Source organism: Cnephaeus nilssonii (assembly GCF_951640355.1).
Source record: "Cnephaeus nilssonii genome assembly, chromosome: 5".
NCBI classification, from domain to species: domain Eukaryota; kingdom Metazoa; phylum Chordata; class Mammalia; order Chiroptera; family Vespertilionidae; genus Cnephaeus; species Cnephaeus nilssonii.
In genome coordinates, this window is record NC_137076.1 from 75,605,759 (window position 1) to 75,627,222 (window position 21,464).

Sequence of the window (21,464 nt, forward strand, 5' to 3'; positions counted from 1 at the left end):
TTTTCCTCCCAGCTGAACAGCTGTGCCAGGTCAGAGCCTGGATTCCTGACCCCAAGTCATTGTCAGGGACACCTTGCCCTGGCCCTCACTGTGAGGCCTCACCAGCTGTATGTCACAGCTCCGTCACCGACACTGAAGGCTCAGACATGAAGCTCAGGAACCCCTGGAGGCTGCCAGGCTCTCATGAAACCTGTCAGCCCCATTAGGGTCCCTGTGAGTGACTCTGTCCTAAAAGACCTCTTCTGAGTTTCAGTTGAACACACACACCTGGCCACCAGGCCTGCTTCAGAGCCCAGGTGAGAACCCTCTCACAACTCCCTGGCGACTGATGGAGAGTAATTCTGCCAGTGACGTTCAGTGCCACCATCTAGTATGCAGTGTAGCTATTATAGGGGAGATAGAGACCCAGTGCCTAAGCATCACTCGCCTCCATCCCTGCAATTCAGATAGAGCCTTTTTCCAGAGCCAGCCACTAGGGGGTGCTCTCCCTCTGAATCAGATCCTCCCCAGGACTGAGTCAAAGGAGGCTTTGCAAGGAGCCATCCAGGTCACCCTGTGAGTGAGTGAGTGAGTGAGTGAGTGAGTGAGTGAGTGAGTGAGAGAGTGAGTGAGTGAACTGCTTGTAATGTAACAATCTCCCAGGCCCCACCCAGCCTCCAACGTTTTTATTTCCACCTGCATTTTAAAAATAACATGGAATAGTTAAAAAAAAATTATTATAAAAGCAACTTAATACACTAGATGGGTGCTTTGGAATTTTGTCTGTTTTGTTTTGCTGCATGTTTCAAGATTTCCTGAGCTTAGGGCAGATGGTTTTTAAATTCTTTGGGCCATGGAGTAACGGAAGGAGCTCAAATATCCTCTGAGACCCAGGCAGGTTCCTGCCTCTCTGGGCCTCAGTTTCCCCCGTCTGCATGCTTGGGGTCCTGACAGTCTCCTGACCTCCTGAGTCTGAGCTCTAGCAGTTGGGCTTTCCGGGGCTGGGCAGGGAAGGTGGGGCAGGGACCACCCCACCACTCTCCACAGACCCCGGCTCCCGTCTCACTCGCCCTTCAGGTGCAGCCCTGGCCTCTCCCAGGGACTCTTCCTGGCCACTCTAGTCCTCACTGCTCACCTCTGACAAGGAGAAAACGGAGGTGTCCTAAATCAAATTACGCAGGCCGGACAGTGCAGGGAGAGACAAGGGGTTACTCCGCTGACAGAACCAACAAAACACTGTACTCCTGCGTGTATGTGGAACTCTGAATTCACTTCCAGGAGACTAGTTCCAGGATTACCTGAGAAGACCAGGCAGCCCCCAGCCCCAGGCCACCGCATCCCGCATATGCATGAACTTTCAGGACTGTTGCTGACTACCAATCCTAAAAAGCAAACACTCCTTCCATAGGGACAACTGTTAATCAGAACAACATTAACTCCAGGCTGCAAATCTTTTTTAAAAGAAAGGGTTTGTTAAGCATGGCTGGCAAAAAAAAAAAAAAAAAGCCAGTCTTGGGGCACGCAGTCTAAACCCCCAGCAGCATGTCCAGGTGGGAAAATAACATGTCCGTCACCCTGGAGTTTTGCAAGCATGTTTATTCATCAGGTAGGGGAGAAAGATGTAAGCCATTCTGCAAGGATTTACATTCGCTGTAGAAAGAAGGGACTGGAGAAGGCGGACTGGAACCAGGGCTAGTCTTGGGACAGGAGCAGAGAGTCCGCCAGGAAGAGGTGTCGGCCCCTGGGATTAGCTATGGGCAGCAGATCGGGAAGTTCATGTGCAAATAGGAAGCAGAGGATCCTGGGGTTCGAAGGCGCCCTGCTAGTCTCTCTTTTGGATAACCTTGGAAATAGCCACCTGGAAGTTGATCCTAAATTCCAACAGCTATACAGGAATGTGAGCAGTCTTTTGCCAGAGCTGGTCCACAGCGATTAACAGGCTAGCGTTTCTCTTTCTCTCACTAACTGGCCGCTGTAATTTTACTTTAGAACACCTTGGAGTTTTTTTCTTGTGAAAGCTTACATCTTTCTTCCCCCTACTTGGTGTACAAAGGAGCCTGTCAGTACCATGTTGTCTTTTCCATCTGCTGGCGATTTAGACCTGGTCCTTTTTCTTGCTACCAATGTGATCCAATACACCTTCTTTTTTTGAGAGAGAGGGAGAGAGAGAGAGAGAGAGAGAGAGAGAGAGAGAGAGAGAGAGAGAGAGAAACATCGATGTGAGAAACAATCAGTTGCCACACGCACGCACGCGCCGGGACCCAGGATTGAATCTGCAACCTGGGCATGTGCCCAGACCCGGAATCGAACCCGTCACCTCTTAGTGTACAGGATGATGCTCCAACCAGCCAAGCCACACCAGCCAAGGCAAACGCTTTCTTTTAAAAAGACTTTCAACCATGAAAGTTAATTTTTTGTTGAGCACCAACCTCTGAGGGCCTGGCATGTAACTGCACCAGGCTCCTGTCCATACAGGGCAGTCCTCTAACTTCCCCCCACGCTCACCCCGTCTCTGGGGCTCTGACACCAGCAGTGAACAAGACAAGCCCAGCCCTCCCTGCTTGAGCATCCCAGCTCAGCTCCCGACCAGCCTGAGAACCGGTACCCGGGGCACCTTCGGGACTTTCTGCGGGTGCAGAGGAAAGCCACGACAGCATTTCCCACGCTGGGGAGCAGTCGAGCTGTGGGTCTGTCCCATGTACAAGTTCCAGCAATGAAAGGGGTTTTAAGTGCTTTCCCCCTGCAGATCAGAATCTCATCCTGAGAGCTCAGCCCCACAAACATGAGGAGTTCAGGTCCCAGCCAGGCCCCACGCCTACTATTCTGTAGGGGGAGGAGCTTGGCCTTCTGTCCCTCCCCAGCTTGAGGTCCTGGTGGTTCTCAGCCCTGCAGACCTGCCCTCCCAGAAACCAATCCAGCACTCTCCCCACGGTCAAGAGGGAAGGACGGCCTCCACTCAGCCAGCGGCCGGGAACCCATCACCAGTAGCCCGTCATTGTGGCCCAGCCCGTGGCAACCGAAGAAACCCCCACCCAAACCAGAGGGGCTGTGAACCTCAGAAAGAAAGTTTCTGGCCACAGCCCTACTCCCACAATGAGTCAGGAGGAGCAGAGACCCCACCCCCCACCTTGCCAGTCTCTGCCATGTTTCCCCGGGCACTACTGGCCCCCCAGAGCGAGGTGATTTGCTTGGCACAAAAAGAGCTTGGGTGTGAAGGGCTAGAGGCACCAAACTCCCCCTTAGAAAAGCTGCCTTCAGAGATAGGTCCGCCCTGGGGGTCCCTCAGCCTTCTGGGGGCAGGGGCAGGGAGATGAGGGATGTAGGGCAAGTTGCTTTTAAACCCACCCCGATCCATCTCCTGCTTTGGCATCTTCCAAAACCATGGGCTGAGAAGAGAAAGAAGAGAGGAAAGACGTTCTAAAATGATTCAAACATAAAACAAAGCTTGACCAGAAAGGGAAGCCCTTTAAGATGTCAGTAATAATAGAGCCGTGAGCAAAAAGTAAAAACAGCAAAGCTGACGAGGAAAACCGCAGCGGCCCCCAGTGACCCAAAGGTGCAGAGAAGCACTTTCACCCCTGCGGCCGGCAGGCTGGCCCCGCAGATCCCGGGACAGCAGAGCTGGGGACGCGAGAAGGGGCATCCCCAACAGGACAGGGTGTTCTGTCCTCAGGAGCCAGAGTGCTGTCCCCCCGTGAGGCAGGGCTCCCAGGCCCCATCCGGGACAGTGACTTGAACCCCTGGCCGAGAGCTCCTGAGGGCATGGGCCTATCTCTCCTGGCTCCCAAGAGGTTAGGGGGAACTTGCTTCTTAAATCAGTGACCCTCAGCACCCCAGATCCCTCCCCCATCAGAGGCCCTGGAGGGTGTGGCTCTGTCCCCCTGGTTCCTCCCCTGACCATTTCTGAGGAGCACTTCTGTGCGGAAGGAGGCCGGGGAGGCCTCTGCCAGCTCAGGATCCCTCCAGTCCCCTCACTGTCCTCACAGAAGGAAGGGGGAGACATCTCCACAGCCGGCAGAGCTAGAGTTAATGTGGAGCCCTGAGACCAGGGTTTGAGCTATGTGACCTGGGCAAGTCACTTCCTCTCTCTCTGAGCCACAGTTTCCTCATCTGTAAGATGGGGTTTAAAGACCTGCCTCTCAGGGTTGTTGGGAGGATCAGATGAGATAACAGATGGGAAGGAGTTTTGTAAACAGTAAAGTGCAGTGTAAGTGTCTGGAGACATTCTTGAGCCCAACACATATTTATTAAACATCCGCTTTCTGCCAGGCTCTGGCTTGGTCCAGGGGACACAGCCATGAGCAAGACAGAAGGCTCCTGACAGAACAGAAGAGGAAATGGGAGTGAGGAGGACACCCTAAGCCCACAGCACCAGACAGCCTATGCAGGGAACCCAGCTCCTGTCCCTTGTCCCTGGAAGCTGTCAGGAGTGGTCAGCTCTCTCAGCAGTGTCACCGCCAAGGCAAACACAGCCCGCCCAGAACGCTGGCTGCGCCCAGGACCCCACGATGGAGATTACTCAACTGAAGGAAGCAGGATTGCAGTTTGTAATCGGAGTCACCCAGCAACATTTCCACAAATTAGTCAGAGAAATCTCTCCCAGGCAGCCAGGGAGAGGGGATTCCAGCCTGAGTCAGTGGGGGTGGGGGGAGGGGGGAGGGCTTCTCTGATGCCCGCTTGCCTGGTGATGGCGGTAGCCCTGCTCCGGTGGGCACTTGACCTCCCTAGAGCTGCCGCAAACTCCTGGGGCAGTTGAGAGAGTGGTTGAGAGAGAACCCAGTTCAGGAGACAGACCATCCTGAGTTTAAACCTTAGCTCTGCCTCTCACCAGCTATGTGACCTTGGGCAAGGACTTGACCTTCTCAGATTCATTTCCCTAATGATAGTATTTTCAATCTCATTAGGCTTTTGTGAAGACTAAACAAGGTGACTGATGTAAAGCCCCTTGCATAGTACTAGGCTAGGCATAGAGGAGTTGCTCAATTAATTTTTGGCCACAAACTGTTCCAAGTATTTTTACAAACACTAACTCGCTTAATCCTTACAAGAACCCAGTGAGATAGCTATCATTCCATCTTACAGAAAAAGCTGAAGCACAGAGAGGGTGACTTGCCCAAAGTCACAGAGCTACCTAGGGGCAGAGCCCAAATAGAAACCCAGGCACTTTCCGCTCCTGCTGCTCCCCATTTTCTCCTTCCAGCCTCTGGTTTTAGAAGTTGAAACAAGTGAGGGGAGACTGATTTAAGAACAAGCCCCCTCCTGCTGCCAATCGCTGGCCTCCCCAACTCCAGCAGGCCTGAGCAGGTGCCTGGGCACAGAATGGGCTCAGGCGCCAACTGCTAGCCTTTGCACTAAGCTCCTTCCCCAAAAGGCAATGTTGCTGCTATTCATGCCCTTGAAATCAGCCTCTTACAGCAAACCTCCCCTCGAGCCCCCAGTTCCAGTTCGGAGCCAGAGATGCCGGAGCCTTTACCCTCACACTTACCTCAGAGCCTGTCGTTGCTCAGATACCTGCAGCGGCTCAAGTGGATCAAGTGAGGGGCAGAGCCGAACAGGAAGTACAAGGGACTGCCCACAGCCTTGGAGAAGCCTTGAGGGTAGAAACCCCCTGCGTGGCTTCCCTCCCTTGGGAGCCCCCAGCCTCTGCTCTCACACGTCTGTCTGGTGACAGAGACCTCACTGCCTCGCGGCCTGGGCAGGCCACGGTTGGCCAGCTTGGACTGGGAGACGTGCCTCCTCAAGCCGAGATGAAATCTCTCCGTGTAATTTCCTCTTATTAGTCCTGTCTCTGCCCTCAGGCCCCACAGGCCAGCCGGCTCCCTCCGGCTTGTAGGCATCTGGAGATGGCCATCTCTTGGCAGGAGTTTCCACTTGGGCTGAATGCTTGGTGGCCTCAGCCTGGTCTCAGATGGCAGGGTTCCTGGTGCCTTCCCCACCCAGGTCCCGACTCTCCACCCCAAGACTAGCAGGACTGCAGGGTTGTAGGGACAGCCTCTGCTAACCACTTCTAAGGGCCTGGTCCCAAGCACAGCCTTGCTGGCTGGGAACAATAATAATTGACACTGGTCACCACTTAGCAGACACCTACTCTACACTAGACACCACGCTAAGTATTTACCAGCAGGAACTCATCCCATCTTCCCAGCTCTTTGAGACAAGTATTATTTTTGCCCTCACAGAGCAGATAAGGAACCGAAGGTCCCAAGAGGGAGGGGACTTGCCCAAGGCCCCACCCCCAATAAGTAAGAGGAGAAGGCCTAGTTCACATACTGGCTGTGAGTTTCAAGCCCAGCTCTTGACCACCAGATGACAATAGCAGTAGAAAGACAGGAGACTTACTCACAGGAAACAGAGACCAAAGGGCTCATGAAGTGGAGTGGCTCCAATTCTAAAGGCAATGAGAGTCTGGAAGGGAGAGAGACCCCGTGGACCTGAGCAGGTGGAAAGGCTTCCTGGGTGAGGGAGAAACCAGAGGTGAGCTCGACAAAACAAGGCATCTCGGACACTGCACAATTCCCAGCACACAGACCACGGAGAAAACCCCGGCCCCCTGGAAGTTAAGGAACTGACTTGGGTTGGACCCTTACCTAAGAGCTCCATCTCATGGGCAGCAGGCATTTATTTATATTTGTTGTTGTTGTTGTTTTTAATATGTTTTTCATTGATTTGAGAGAGAGAGAAAGGGAGAGGGAAAGAGAAACATCGGTGAGAAACATTGATCAGCTGCCTCCTGCATGCCCCCTACCAGGGATCAAGCCCAAAACCCGGGCATGTGCCCTGACCGGGAATTGAACTGGAAACTTCTTGGTGCATGAGAGGACCCTCAACCAACCGAGCTACACCAGCCAGGCCAGCGGACGTTTATTAAGCACCAGCGTATGCTGGGTTCATGCTAGCACTCAGCAAGGGCACAAATAAACTTTCCATCATCCCAAGAAGCTGAGAATCCAGCAGGGCAGGAGCGAAGCCTTACTAGATCTGTGATGACCAGTTTGGGAAGCGACGATTGCTAATTTTCTCCAAATCAGGGACACAAATTGGAATATGTTTGGGGGTAAGGAGTGCTTCTCCTTGCCTCTTGAAACCAGGGACATTAGCATTCCTCAAAGACATTCAGAAGAGCCACATTCTTTGGAAACTCATATATAGGAAAATAGTTTTATGGTCAAATAAGTTTGGGAGACACTTGGCTGAAGGAGGCTAGACAGGATTTCTCTGGGGTAGGACTTCCCAGCGTCTTTAACGACCGTATACATGGGGGCTGACAGTAACCACAGTATCTGGCACAGGTTCTCTTGGGAACCAGAACACAGGCCTCCCACCACCAAGCTCTTGGGAGACCAGTGTGCTTGGTGGCACAGTGCTTGTCACATGCCAGCCACTCCTGGCTTGCCTTTGTTCTGATACCTTGGTGCCTTTGACTCCAGACCCTTTCCTGTGGAAACCCTGGGCTATTTATTTCTCCTGGTACGTAAGTCCTAGCCCCAGTCATTGGGAACAGTGGCTGGCACCGTGGGAAATTAGCCCATGGGAAATTGTCATAACAAGCCCTCTGAAGCTGTGGGCAGCTCTCTTTGCATTCTCACTACCACCACCCTCAAACCAATTTGGCCACACGTCCTTGGAGTTTCATCAGGAATAGCTAACATCTAGTTTTATTACTAAACTTTTATTTTAAGAGCAATTCTTGGCTATTGTACAGTTGGGGGTGGAGAGGTGGTAGGGGAGAAACCCCACTGAAGATTACAAAGAGAGATGACTCCAAACGGTTTTCGCCTCATTCTAAGGCAGCGGCCTGGTCCCTGACCCAGAGCAGTGGCATCATAGCAATTGTGTGTCTTTGCCATTCTCTGGCCAAAACCACCCACATGCACACACACACACACACACACACACACACACGGACACACGTGCACAAACATGCAGTGAAACTACACAGAGTCTCCAGGGAGCAAACTGTGTTTCTAGTAACAAACCACAGTCTGCCTCTAGGACGTGTGACCAGGCTTTGCTCCGAGAGAGAAGGTTCCGCGGGAGGGGAAGTGTTCCTGCCCAAGCCGGCAGCCCAGCCTCCAGGCAGCATTTGGCAAGCCCCGACAGGATGCCAGGTTGGCTGGTAGGCAGGACAAGACGCCACTCTGAACCTCTCCCCATTGTAATTTACCAAATCTATCTGGGGCTCCTTTGAGCCATTATTTTCTGGAAACGCCACATTTCAAGGGTCTCCCTGTTAGAAAAGGTCAGAGTTCATGTGGGCCTTTCATGTTAAAGGAACTTGAAAGAAAGGAAAGGAAATGTATATTTTCAGCCTTAGCTGTGATTAAGTGGGCTCAGGCCATGAGAACACTTAGATGATTTACATGACGTTACACGAAGAGCCAATTAGCCTAACAACTTCCGAAAAATTTCTAGCTCAAGAGCACCCGTTTATTAGAAGCACTTGGGATGTGCCAGGCGTTGTGCTAAGTTCTTTCTCAGGACAAATGATTCATCTCAGCCTCGCTCCCACAGTGCGAGGCAGGTTCGGGTGTCATAGCCATTTTGCCCACAAAAAAGCGGAGGCTCAGAGAGGGTCAGTGATTTGCCTGGGGTCCCCCAGCTAGTAAATGGTAGGGCAGGGATGAAATCTCAGGTCTGCCTAAATCCAGCGCCAGAGCTCTCTTGCTCTAACCCTCAACCCTTGAGAGCTCTTTGTCCTGCATCCAACCTCTGAGGACAGCACATGCCCACCTGGTTTATTTGCATGAAGATGAAGCCTTGTTAAATCTCCAGCTCTGACCTGGGCTTCACAAGTCCAGAAGACTCTGGGGCCTCCCTGCAGACTGCCTGGTCCCAAAACTCCCCTGGTCACACCCAGGGGGCAGCCACAGCAGATCTTACTCCCCTCCGCATGGAAGAACCCCAGGGCCCATCGCTATGGAATCTGAGTCCCTGTCCAGAGCAGGCAGTCTAGAGTGGGCCCAGGGGTGAGATGGTACTGACTGAGGTTGCTCAGACTCTAGGAGACGCTCTGGATCCTCTCACCTAGCAAACAGTTGAGCCTCCCTACACAGACCGGCCACAGAGATTCCCCGGTCCTCCTGGCGGCCCCTCCAGGCAGCATGAGTCAGCCAGAAAGTAGGAACTCGATTAGCCATTAGCGGCAGCTCACTGACATTTGTCTGCAAAGACCACGAAGCAGAAAAGGACCCCGCTGAATTGTAAAGGTCATAATGGAACACTAGCGAGGGTATAAAGGGGCGTGGCACAGGAGGTAGACCGCCTGGGTTTGGGATGCTGATAACCTCACTTCCAAGCTGTGAGACCTTGGGTGACTTACTCAACCTCTCTGCGCTTTTGTTTCCTCATTCATAAATGAGTACAATAGTCCCTGTATCATAAGATTGGTATGACGATTAAATGAGATAATGTGTGTGAAGCTCTTGACAGGATGCCTGGTACACAGCAATCTCTCCGTACTATGAAGTCACTGTGTGGATGATGACGGAATCAGTGCTAACCAGACAAGGAAGGGGCTGCTACAGGGCCTGCACTTGCCTTTTAGGGACAAGCCTGAGCTCCTTTTCCTCTATCTCTCCAGGCCCAGATGAAATCTTTCTGCTCCAGGAAGCCAACCTGACCACTCTAGCCCCATTGATCTCACCACATTTGAGCTCCTTCTACTCATGGTTCATAGAGACTAATCCAGCGACGAACTTGGCTCTAATAATTTCTCAGCTGCTTAAGCTGCTAAGGTGGTCTCCTGAGCCCCTCCCCTCTCCACAGCCTGAGTTTAGGGCTAGGTACTCAGGTCTTCAGGCTGATTTCAGTGTGGATGTGGATATCTGAAATCAGCCTGTCTCTCCCTCCCTCACCCCTCCTCACACACCTATTTCCCTCTCACCTGCCTGCTCCCTGTTCCACCCGGCAGGGCAAGAGGTTGGAGCCATGACTCCACAGGGCAATGGTTCCCAGCCTTCGGGATTTCAGAGTCCTATAAAATGACCCAGGAAATTTGGGGGTGGGAGAGTGAACAGAGAGTTGCCAAGTTTTTCTTTTGCCAAATAAGAACATTAAAAAAAAAAAATCAATTCTCACCATCATTTCAGTAAAGAAAGGCTGTTTTCACACCAATAAAACAAAGTTCATAATCTCTGATTAAAGGCTAATACTTTAAGCTGAAAAAATTTAGCCCTCTTGAGAAAAACAAACTCACTCACTGTCGCCTGACTTCTCTCCTTTCTCTACGGACTGGAGAAAACTTCAGCCTGTGTCTCCATGAATCTGGGGAACTTTGTCCTGGAAGAGGCTCCTGCTAAGTTGGGGTCACCTGAAAATGCAGGAAGACCCTCAAAGCCTTTGGGTTAGGCAGATCCTATTCCCACTCAGCTAGAACAGTGGAGGCTCATCCCAAAGCCAGACCTTACATCTTCAGGGGTTGAGGTGGGGGAGGCCATGGGCCAAGGCTGGCTGGAGCCCCTCCCCCTTACTCTAGAGGGGATGAGGTGAGACTGAGCAGCAACTCACACCAGAAAAGCTGACTGGGGGGACCTAATGGGCAGGGTCTTCCAAGGCCATACTGAGCACTAGTGCCCACCCCCCACTACATCCCTCCTCCGGAAGGGAGGAAAAGAGGGCCATCCAGCCCAGAGGTGGAGGGGCCGAGGCGCCCCGCTGGGCGGGCGCAGATAGGATCTGAACGCGGGGAAGGACGGCCTAGCCTCTTTGATCCGCAGCCAGCCAGGCTGAGCCTGGACCCCGAGGGGCGGCGCGGCTCTCTTCCGGCCCGACTTTGCACCGCAGCCAGGGGTCCTACGAGGCTCTGAGCCGGAGAAGCGTCCAAGGCACCCTCCCTTTCCAAATACCCTCCGTCCCAGTTGTTCTTGGGAGAGGTGGGAACGTCTACACTGAATCCAGCACAGAAACCTGCTGCTGGCTGCGGTTCACTGCGCCGCGACTCAAAGGGGCCTAGATCCAGGGGCTGAGCCGAGGCCAAGCGTGCTGTAGAGGCCCGAGTGGACTTGCAGATGCGAGTGCCTTGCAGATGCGAAGAAGCTGACGCGCGTTCCCGCGCTCCTCCTGGCTGGATCGTGCGAGGTCCCGTTTGCGCCAGGCTCGGAGTCGGTAGGCTCCGCGGGAATGCGACTTCTTTCCGCGTTGAGTTGCCTGGCACCACCGGGCCGCTGGTTCAGGGCCTGGAACTGAGTTGGGACAGCCGTGGGAGGGAGAGGGTGTGGCTGGAGGATCCCCATGGAGGCGGGGGGAGCGGGGTCCTTCCTCCTAGTCCTGCTGCTGTATTCGTGCCTCGGAGCCGCCACATGGCTGAGAGGCCCTCGCAAATGTGACGTATGAGCCCCACATGTAACAGGCACTCAATAAATGTGTGAAGGGTACAGGCTTGTGTTCGCGCGGTGAGGGGACGACCTCATTGGCTTAGGTTTGGGAAATGGGCTTTGAGGAGGCCAATTCCTGCCGGTGCGGGGTTGGAGCACAGCCTCCGAGCAGCCCCAAGCTCTAGGAAGTGCCCAAATCCAAGCCCAGGACGCCCTAGGCTCCGGACACAGACGCAGTTCACACTTTGGCTCCTGCTTTTAAATCCCCGCCGTTTTTCAGGGTGTCCGACGCCTCGCTCGGGTTACCCCGGGAGAGCGAGCCCTTTAAGAATATACCCCTGGGCGCGTCCCGGCCTCTCCCGGGAGAGGAGGGGCGGAGCCGGGCGACTTGGCTCCACCCACCTCCCGGCCCGCCCCCGGCGCCCCGCCCCGCCCCCCGCACTCCGCCGGCGGCGCCTTTGATGTTCCGACCCGCCAGCTCCCGAAGCGGCTGAGCCGGGCGCCCGCGCCCAGTGCCCAGCGCCCAGCGCCCCCAGCCCGCCCAGGCGGAGTCCGCCCGCGCTCCTCCCGCCGCGCTCCGGGCTCGTAGGTCCGGACTTCGGGTTCGCCGCTCCCGGGCCGGCTTCGCGCCCCGCACCTCGGCGCCGCACGCCCCCGCGGGCGGAGCGCACCATGCCGCAGCTGGACTCTGGCGGGGGCGGCGCGGGCGGCGGCGACGACCTCGGCGCGCCCGACGAGCTGCTGGCCTTCCAAGACGAAGGCGAGGAGCAGGACAAGAGCCGCGACAGCGCCGCGGGCCCCGAGCGCGACCTGGCCGAGCTCAAGTCGTCGCTGGTCAATGAGTCCGAGGGCGCGGCGGGCGGCGCGGGGGTCCCGGGGGCCGGCGCCGGGGCCCGCGGCGAGGCCGAGGTCGGGCCCGAGGTGAGCGCCGGCCCCCGCCCCGCTCCTCCTCGCGCGGCCGCGGCCCGACTTCGGCTCTAGCGGACCCGCCCCTCCCTTCCGCGGCCCAGGGGGTCCCCATCCCTCAGAGCCCCTGTAGCCCCTGGCCCGGAGTCCCCAGCTTTTCCCGCGCCCCTCACGGCCCCTCTGGATTTCCCCGCAGGCTCTCGGGCGGGAACACACTTCGCAGAGACTTTTCCCCGACAAACTTCCAGAATCTCTGGAGGACGGTGAGTTTCTGCACGGCCCGGCTGCCCTCCACCCGCTAAGGCCAGGCCTCCGTGGGAGGGAGGGAGCGAACCGAGGGGGCGCCTCCCCCCCTCCCCCCCAACTGCAGCTCCCGGAGGCGGTAAAACCGAGGGGGTGGGGAGACTGGGGGGCGGGTTTCCCGGGCGCCTCCGGGCTCGAGTCACTTCCGGTGCCCTGACCTTTATATGAGTAAACAGACCCCCTTCATCTCCGCCTCCCCTGCTGCCCAGGTGACTGCCTAATCCCCTGTCTTGAGGAGAAAGCGTTGGCCAAGGTTCCTTGGCCGGCTGGGAGGGTGGGGGTCAAGTGGGGGCCGCCTAGGGAAGGCCTGGACCTCGGGATCTTCGTCAAAACTTGGCACTGGGCACCTCCATCCCGTTTCTTCTCACGAACTTGAAAGGGACCCCTTGGCAATTCTTATTTTTCTCTCGAGAGCAGACAGCCTTCAGCCCTAGCTGCCCGGGCTGGCGTGTCTGACCCAGCTGTGGTTTTTCCAGGCCTGAAGGCCCCGGAGTGCGCCAGCAGCATGTACAAAGACACCGTCTACTCCGCCTTCAATCTGCTCATGCACTACCCGCCCCCCTCGGGAGCAGGGCAGCACCCCCAGCCGCAGCCCCCACTGGTAAGTGGCCCTAGCCCAGCCGGGTGCCTGCGACCTCCTTGACCAGGTATGTGAGGCACGGGCAAGAAGTGACTTTCACTTACAACAAAATAGGTACAGGAGAATTCTGCTCTGGTCTCTCTTCCCATTCGTGCCCAGTAGGATGTGAACCAGAGGAGAACTTTGCTGAAGGAGGGAGGGATGGCCCTGGGGACGCCACTTCCCGCTGGCTGTTGACTTTTGTCTTTCCAGCTTGCTCACAAGCAGGTGTAGGCCTTATCCTGGTGCTTGGTGATGCTGGGGTGTAATCTTCTCATAGTAAATTTGAGCCGAGACCCATCCCCCTGACTCCTGAGGGTGGTGTGCATAGTGTGGTCTGAGCTGTGAGCTTTGTAGTTAGTCTCCCCCCTAAAGCCCGAAGCCCCAAGCCTTGGTGCTGGGAGGAACCGGCAGACAAGCTGGTGGGCTTCCGATTTCCTGGTTGTGGATCGAGACTTGCTCTGTCCTTATTGGCATGAGTGCACCATGCAACAGAACGAGCCTAAACACCATGTGTGGAAAGTGAAGCTGGCTTGGTCTCAAATGCACCACGAAAGGTTTGTTGAGGTGTTTCAAATCAGTAATGTTGGTAAAGGGTCTGTTTGATGAATTTGTAAATTAAGTATGTTTACATACCCAGTGGTTTGAAAAGATTTCATGATCATTACAAACCATGCTTTTCTGACCATTGGAGCAGATGATCTCAAGTGTGAAGGGCCTGTTCGGAGTGCTTTGGAGCAGTTAAGCTGCACTTAGAAAAAAAAATCAGATTAGTGTTTCAGATTGTCCTCAGGTAGCCCAATTTGAGGTGAGGTTAGAGCTCCTAGAGTACATGAAAGGTTTGGGGGACTCTCTTTGGCGGATGTTGGGTGCAAATGCGGGCACAGTGTAGGTGGGTCCCGCAGGTGCAGGCCCTATCCCGGCTCACATGGCTCATGGTGGGGGTCACCCAGAGGGAGGAGGGTGACAGCCTGGCTTGCTGACCCGGAGATGAGGGTTTCATGCTGAAGGCAGTGGGAGGTGAGATGACAGATTGAGGCTTCCCTCCAGAAACCCAGGATGGAAAACCTTGTAGACAGCTGACTCAGGAAGTGAGCTCCTTGCACTTTGAACCCCTATTTTCTCATCTATGGAAGGAACATATTGGATGAGTGTTCTCTTTCTGCTCGGGGGTGGCTCTATCTAGATGTTTGCTTCCTTTCAAGTCTAGCGGGGAGGGGACTGACCACTGGCCTTGCCACCTAATGCAGCAGCTCTCCTGAGAGACCTCTACCCCACAGGAGCAGATGCTTAACAAAGATGCTTTTGGGGTCCCTTAGAAGGAGCAGCCCTTCGATTTGGGGCCAAGTTGACATAACCCACCGCTGCCAAACCCCTGGCAGGTGAGTTGCTTGCTTGTATGGTCAGGGGGCTGGAGTCACTGTGATAACCATGACTAGACAAAAAGCCTAGGCCTGAGAACAAGCCTAGCAGGGCAGGCTCCCCTCCTGCTTCTTGTGATTCCACAGTGGTGCAAGGAAAAGCAGGGTTTCTGAGTTCCTTTCATGGCATGGGCAAGTGGCGGGAGGGTGCCCAGAGAGGGAGGGCCTCGTTCTCTGTAGGGGTGTGATGTTGAGACCATTTGGTGTCCTTTAGTTCACATTGGTCAAAGAGTAGGTGGACCCACAACCAACTCCAGCCTAAGGATGGGGGCGGGGTATACCACCACTCTCCTGGTCTGGATTTTTTTTTAAACTCAGGATCCTTCTCAAGATACAGCAGATGTATTTGTATGTGTCATACCCTCTCCTATAAGGGCAGACCCCCTGGTTCTCCTCCCCACTCAGCTGCTGCCTCCCCGCTGCCTAGTTTCTGGGAACACAGGAGGAGGACAGGCTCTGGCACTGACTCTCAGTTCCCTGGTGCCAGCTGCTTCAGGGGGTGTGGGCAAGGACAGAGGCAAGGGCCTAAGTAGGGGTGGCACTGTGTGAGGAAGATGTATGTGAATGTAGTGGAACCTCTTTTAAGAAAACTTGATAGCCCTAGTCGGTTTGGCCCAGAGGATAGAGTGTCAGCCCACAGACTGAAGGGTCCTGGGTTCGATTCCAGTCAAGAGCACGGACCTCCCTTGAAGGGCACATGCGGGAGGCAACCGATCGTTGTGTCTTTCTCACATCGATGTTTCTGTCTCTCTCACTCCCTTCCACTCTCTGAAAAACTTGATAGTTACAAGCAAATAGCAAATAAGAGTAGTTGTTTGCATTGCTCGGAAGAGTTGTACGGACATTTAAAATATGGTTTATTTTAAAAAGCAAAATTAATTGACCCTGTTTTGCGAGCATATTTATCATGTGACTCAAGGTTCATGTCTAGAATCAGAAAATATTCTCTTAAAGTGGGTCAGGAGCCCCTTGCAGGGGCCCTGAGGAAAAACTACCTTTGGAGGTTTTCTTCAAAGCGGTGCTTTCCTGAGCCCATCTTCATGGCGCAAATGACAGGCTGCCCAGCCCCTGCCCTTCAAGGGCTTTAGAACTAGGCTCCCCGGCCCTTTGCCCAGCCCTCTCTGAGAGAATGCAAGTGGTCAGCCGTTGTGCTGAGGAGCTCAAGACCAATCCCTTGACTTCCTAGACAGTGGGGAAAACCCATGCCAGGGACCTTCTCTGCCCATGTGTAGATGGAATGTCCATGTGGCTACCACATTGGGTACCTCAAAACAGGCAGACCTGAGCCTAGCCTGGAGTAATGGGCCAAGTAACCACCTCAAGCTCAATTGCCACAGGGCAGAGGGAGATTTTTCCCCCCCAAAAAGTTACTTTCTCTTGGGTACGTGGTGTCTTGTAGACTCTGTTTGGGTAAGGGGAATTAGGTCAGAGTTTATTTCAGGGCTGATGTTTGTCAGGCATCTAATGCGGGTTTGCACAGTTACTGGCCTAGAGCAGTCGCCACTCCTTATTTTGGTTTTATTTCCTCTGCTCTGAGACCTGGGGATGGGGGTGGAGGGCAGGGAGTGGGCCCTGGGCCAGAGTTTGAGGGGCTTCTGGGATGAGTAAGGCATCATTCCTTAGGGAAACGCAGGCTTTTGAATGTGCAGGAGTGATGGTCTGATAGAAATCCTCATCTCAAAAGGAATACGAGGCCACATTGCTCTTGTGACCCCTTCCATGGGCTCCACTGAGAACCTGTGGCCTGGAAGGCTGATGAGCCTTTTGCTATTTAGATGAAGTGTCCAGAATGGGCAAATCCATAGGGACAGACAGTATATTAGTAGTTGTCAGGGCCTTGGGAGAAGAGGGTTGAGGATGGACTCTAATGGGGTTTCTTTTTGGGGTGATGAATATGTTCTGGAATTAGATAGTGGACACGGTTGTACTACCATATGAATATACTAAAAGCCACTGAATTGTATACTTTTTAATGGTGAATGTTATGGTATATGAATTACATCTCAGTACAGGGGAAAAAAACACACATCTGAGGCTCTTGGCTCTTATAGGGACTCGGGACTATTTCCCTCTGTCTGAGCACTATAGCCTTCCTGGTACCTGGGTGTGCCTCAAGCCAGGGAGTCAGGCATCAGCTCCTGGGTGGAGGAGCCCAGCTAGGCAGTGGACTCATGCTGGGGCTCCTGGCCATTTGGCTCACATTCCCTGACTCCAAGGTCTGAGGTCCAGGTAAGGGCTGTGCAGACAAGTCCCCGGGGAGCAGGAGGTGAGGGTGTGAGCAAGATGAGCGTAGGAAGGAAGTGCTGCTGACACATGGCCAGCCTATCCAGGGGAGCTCTGCAGAGATGCACTCACTCAGACCTCCACACCCCGCAGAGAGAGCAGCAGGGCCTTGTTAGGGAGGGTTACTGATGGTCGATCACCAGCTCTGGTTGGAGTGAAGCCTGTTGGAAGGGAGGCTGGCACTAGGCGGGGCACCTAGATGGACCAGAACCAGCCTTCGCCTCTGGGAGTGCCTGGCCGAGTGGAGAAGACTCCCTCCTGGCTGGACAGTGCTGTCACAAAAGACCCAGCTGGGAGTATCCTGGGCAGAGCTGGCGCAGGAGGAGGGTCTGCTAAGCAAATTCCTAAGGCATAGTTGTCTGACAGGTGAAGACAGAGGGACTGGCAGGCACCTGGGCTCCCCTCCAGATATCCCTGATTTCTCACTTTTCCACTTCAGTCACCACCCCCCAAGCCCAAGCATCTCCATCCCTCACCCAGATGGCAGTAGCAGCCCCCTCCAGGGTCCCTCTGCACCTGCCCCCACCCTAACCCCTACCCTAACCGCCACTCCAGGCTCCACATAGCAGCCGAAGGAGTCCTTTAAAAACATAAATCAGCCCTAGCCGGTTTGGCTCAGTGGATAGAGTGTCTTCGGCCTGCGGATCAAAGGGTCTGGGTTCGATCCAGTCAAGGGCACATGCCCGGGTTGCAGGCTTGATGCAGGAGGCAGCCAATTAATGATTCTCATCATTGATGTTTCTCTCTCTCTCTCCCTCTCTGAAATCAATAAAAATCTATTTTAAAACCAACAACATAAATCAGATCCCATCTCCCACCTGATTAAACCCTGCAGTGGCTTCCCATTGCTCATGGAATAAAGTCCAAACCACTCACCACAGCCTGAGTGCCTGGGTGGCCAGCACCTGACCACCCCCCTCATCAGCACCATACTCTTCTCTCCCTAAATAGCAGCCACTTCATTGTCATGATAAGTTTTACAACCAATGAGAATCTTTTCTACCTCAGGACCTTTGCACTTGTCCCCTCAGCTTGGAATTCTTTTGCAGCTCTTAACATAGCTACAACCTTTTCATCCCTCATTCATGGCTTAATTCAAAGGTCACCTCCTCAGAGAGACCTCCTTTGGTACCCTCTGTCATGGCTGCCTACCCTCACAGCCTCTCTGGCCAAAGTTGGCCCTGCTTTATGATGTACTTGCCATGCTCAGACCAAAGATAGCTCATCCATCAAAAGTATCTCAGCCTGCTCTGGCCAGGTGGCTAAGTTGGTTGGAGCATCATCCCATACACCAAAAGGCTGGGTGTTCTATTCCCAATTAGGGCACATACCTGGGTTGCAGGTTCGATCCCCTGTTGGAGCGCATATAATCGATGTTTCAATCTTTTTCTCTCACATTCATGTTTCTACACCCCACCCCCCCTTCTCTCTCTCTCTCTCTCTCTCTCTCTCTCTCTCTCTCTCTCTCTCTCAAATCAATAAACATGTCCTCAGGTGAGGATAAAAGGGCAGGAAAAGTATCTCAGCCTTAGTGTCCTCATTTGCACAATGGGAGTGGTAAGCCCTCCTCCCAACATTGGAGTGAGGTCAGGAGGCAGAAGTGCCAGGGAGGTGCCCAGGAAAGTGCTGGTGTGGCCTGGGCTTGCGACGGTGGGGGCTGGGCCATGAATGATGCTTTCTCCCTTGTTGTCCTGGCTCCTCTGGGGCTGTTGTGGCTCAGTGGTAGCCCCACGTGCACTACCATATAGAGGGCTGTATCTCCACTTTGGGCCACAGAGGCCTGGGGATCTGAACTCTGGGGCCAGTCCTAGGGTGGGGACTCGGGTGCACAGGACCCTCTACCTCACCCAGGGGTTCTTGGAAGGGGAAGTGCTATTCCTGGGCCAGAACAGGAGCTATGGCCACTCAGCTTATCCTGAGAATCCTCTCCCACCACCCCAAATATGTCCCCTTTCCTCAACCATATAGAACCCCTTTACACAGTATGATAGGGGCTTAAGCTATTTTGTAAGAAAAAAAGGGAAGAGACCCACGTGGTCATTAGCTTCTGAACCATCCTGAGACCTTTTCTCACAGTCACCCCTGCATGCAGCCCTTGTGTCTTGCCACGATGCTTCCCTTGGTGTGGGGGTGCATATGTGCAGGCCCCCTGACAGTGCCATGTACAGCATCTTCACTTGTTTATCTCGCATTTTGACTGTCTCCCTCATGTGGCCTCCAGTTTGCTCACAGGTTGGGAAATGTTGCTTTGTAGAAATCACTCCTTAGTGGCTATTTTGTTTATTTTCCTGGAGCACAGTATCCAAGGAGAATTATGGGACCAAGAGGGAGGAAGAATCTGGCATTTGCTTCCCTGTAGCCCCAGTTCACTTTGGGGTCCTTGCAGGGCCTGAGTGTACATGGCTAACGTGGACTTTTCTCTTTCATCGTTCATTTAATAGATGTGTCGTGTGCATTGGGACTTAGAAGTTATTTTGACTTGCATTCTTTCCTGACTTGGAAGGCCATGTGGTGTTGGCTGTGGTATTTGGGAAATCTGCAGCACCCCCTCAGCTGCTCCCAAAATCGGACTTTGCTTTCAAGCGTTCTCCCTTGATGCCTTTCAGGACCAGGAAGGTCCATCCTGCAGACCCCTGCCCCACCCTGTTCCCAGGGACAGCAGTTTTAGGGCTGCCCTCTAGCTCAGTGAGGTGGAAAGGCTAACAGAGCCCTGGGTTGGTTGCCAGGACCCAGGTATTCTTCCTGCATCCTTACCACAGTTTCACCAAGTCAATTTCCACAGCCAGCAAATAGGGACATTCATACCAGCTCTGTCCACCTCCCCAGGTGCCCAGAGGCTCAGGTGTGAGGGGGTTTGAAGGGAGGTCTTGGTGATCCCCTCCCAGAGGCTGCCAGCAGAACATGCCTCCTGGACCTCCTGAGACTCCCATGCTCTGTCCCTGCGGGAAAGGAGGTTTAGTTGAGCTATAAGAATGGGCTCCAGGGGCAGTGGCTTCAAGTCATTTAACTGCTGACGTCTGGCTGGATCAGGATGGACATAGAGCCACATGGTGAGGATAGGGGGCCCTTCTTAGGCAGCTGCGGTCCTGAAGACTTACAGTCACACTCCCTCATACCTTGTGACTGGCTGCTTCCTGCCACTGTGTACAAACAAGACTCTGTTGGAGGAAACAGGTGTTTTATCAGGTCACAGGGCCTCCCTCCCCCAACGGTAAAGTGCCCAGATCCTTGGGTAACAACCCTTCTTCTGCAGGTGGGAACAGTAAGACTAGGTCAGGGAAGGGACTTGTCCAAGGCCCCTTAGGAGAGTGGAAGGGGAAGGCATTGAGTCTGGAAGACCCACCCTCAAATATATCTGCCACTTCTTGGCTGAGTGGCCTTGGGTAAGTTACTTAACCCCCCTCTGGATCTTAGGTTCCTCATCTAAAATTGAGGATAATGTGAGTTCCTACCTCCATGGGTTTCTGTGGAATGGACTGCGATAGTGTATGTTAGATCCCTAGCACGTAGTAGATGCTTCATGAGTGGAAGCCACTGTGGGAGGGATTGTTAACACTGTGATAATGACCCTTGTGAAGGACGCTGAGCACTCCTGAAGCTGAGACTGGGCTGGAGCCGTGATGCTCTCCCTCAGCTCAGCAGCCAGCTCGCCTGGGGCAGTGCAAAGAGGACAGCTGTTCTGGCCCTCGGGCCCTCAGCTGGATCTAGAATCCTGGGCCGAGACCCCTACTGGCAGTTACTGAGTCACCTGCTCCTACCCCACCCCCACCCCTGCTTGTATACTTGGCCTTGTCTCAGCACTGAGAGGACAGCTGCCTCTGCCCTCCCAGAGCTCAGTCCTGGCAAGGCCAAGAGACTCTCCTGTGGGCTCACAGTCAGCTTTGAGGTTCTGCCTGAGTTGGTAAAGGGCACCGAGGAGGGAGAGAGGCCAGTGGGGGCAGCTTGGGAGGGTTCCAGCTGGCCAGGAACCTGCACAGTTGAGAGTGAGAACACTCAAGGTGTGGGGACACAGCTTGTGCATAGGGTGTGACACAGAAATTTGTATTTTCTTGACCATTGGGAGGGTGGACCAAAGCCCAGGTCTGTGGGGGCCATGAGATGAGGCTAGAGAAACAGGGCTGATACTGATGGCCCAGCATGTGACCTTGATGCCCAGGCAATGCTGGTTCCAGAGCCTGGGAGTGCCTGGTGGGCATATGTGGTGTGTTGGCAGCACGAAGGTCAGGGTAGTCCCCACCAGGGCGAGGCAGGCAGAGCCTGCAGCTGGCACAGGATGGATGTTGGTAGGTGCAGGGTAATTGAGGTGCGAGCAGGGCCTGGGGAGGGGTGGGCTTTGGGGAGGCCCAAGAGTGCTGGCACGTGCAAGGCAAGAGTACCTCAGAAGTGGAAGTTTCCACTTTAGTGTTATTGTATTTGACTCTCAGTCTCTCCAGGGTCATGAGTTGAGGGTTTTGGCCCCCTGTTTACTAAGGGGAACTGAACCTCAGAGGTCAGGTCCCACCCATCAGTGATTCAGCCAGGGTGTGGAGAGCACCTCTCTCATCAGCATTGTCTCTAGCAGGACTCTGATGTTCCAGGAGTCTGAGAAGGGGATTCTCTGAGAACCAGGACATTGTTAGCTTCTTCTTTCAGGCAGTTTGC

At 54.2% G+C, this 21,464-nt stretch overlaps 1 protein-coding gene across 6 annotated transcripts in view; it reads left to right on the plus strand.

The window, feature by feature from the left end:
* The first annotated feature begins 11,750 nt into the window (after positions 1 to 11,750).
* Positions 11,751 to 21,464, plus strand: part of TCF7 (transcription factor 7) — a 32,980-nt gene continuing 23,266 nt past the window's right edge. For 5 of the 6 annotated variants that reach the window (XM_079771871.1, XM_079771868.1, XM_079771872.1 and 2 more), the window contains exons 1-3: positions 11,751 to 12,212; positions 12,394 to 12,460; positions 12,977 to 13,101. In XM_079771871.1, the coding sequence (XP_079627997.1) occupies positions 11,964 to 12,212; positions 12,394 to 12,460; positions 12,977 to 13,101 (441 nt within the window). In that variant the 5' untranslated portion in view covers positions 11,751 to 11,963. Of the gene's footprint in view, positions 12,213 to 12,393; positions 12,461 to 12,976; positions 13,102 to 17,557; positions 20,207 to 21,464 lie in introns of those variants that run through there. The other variant, XM_079771870.1, reaches the window with a different exon arrangement.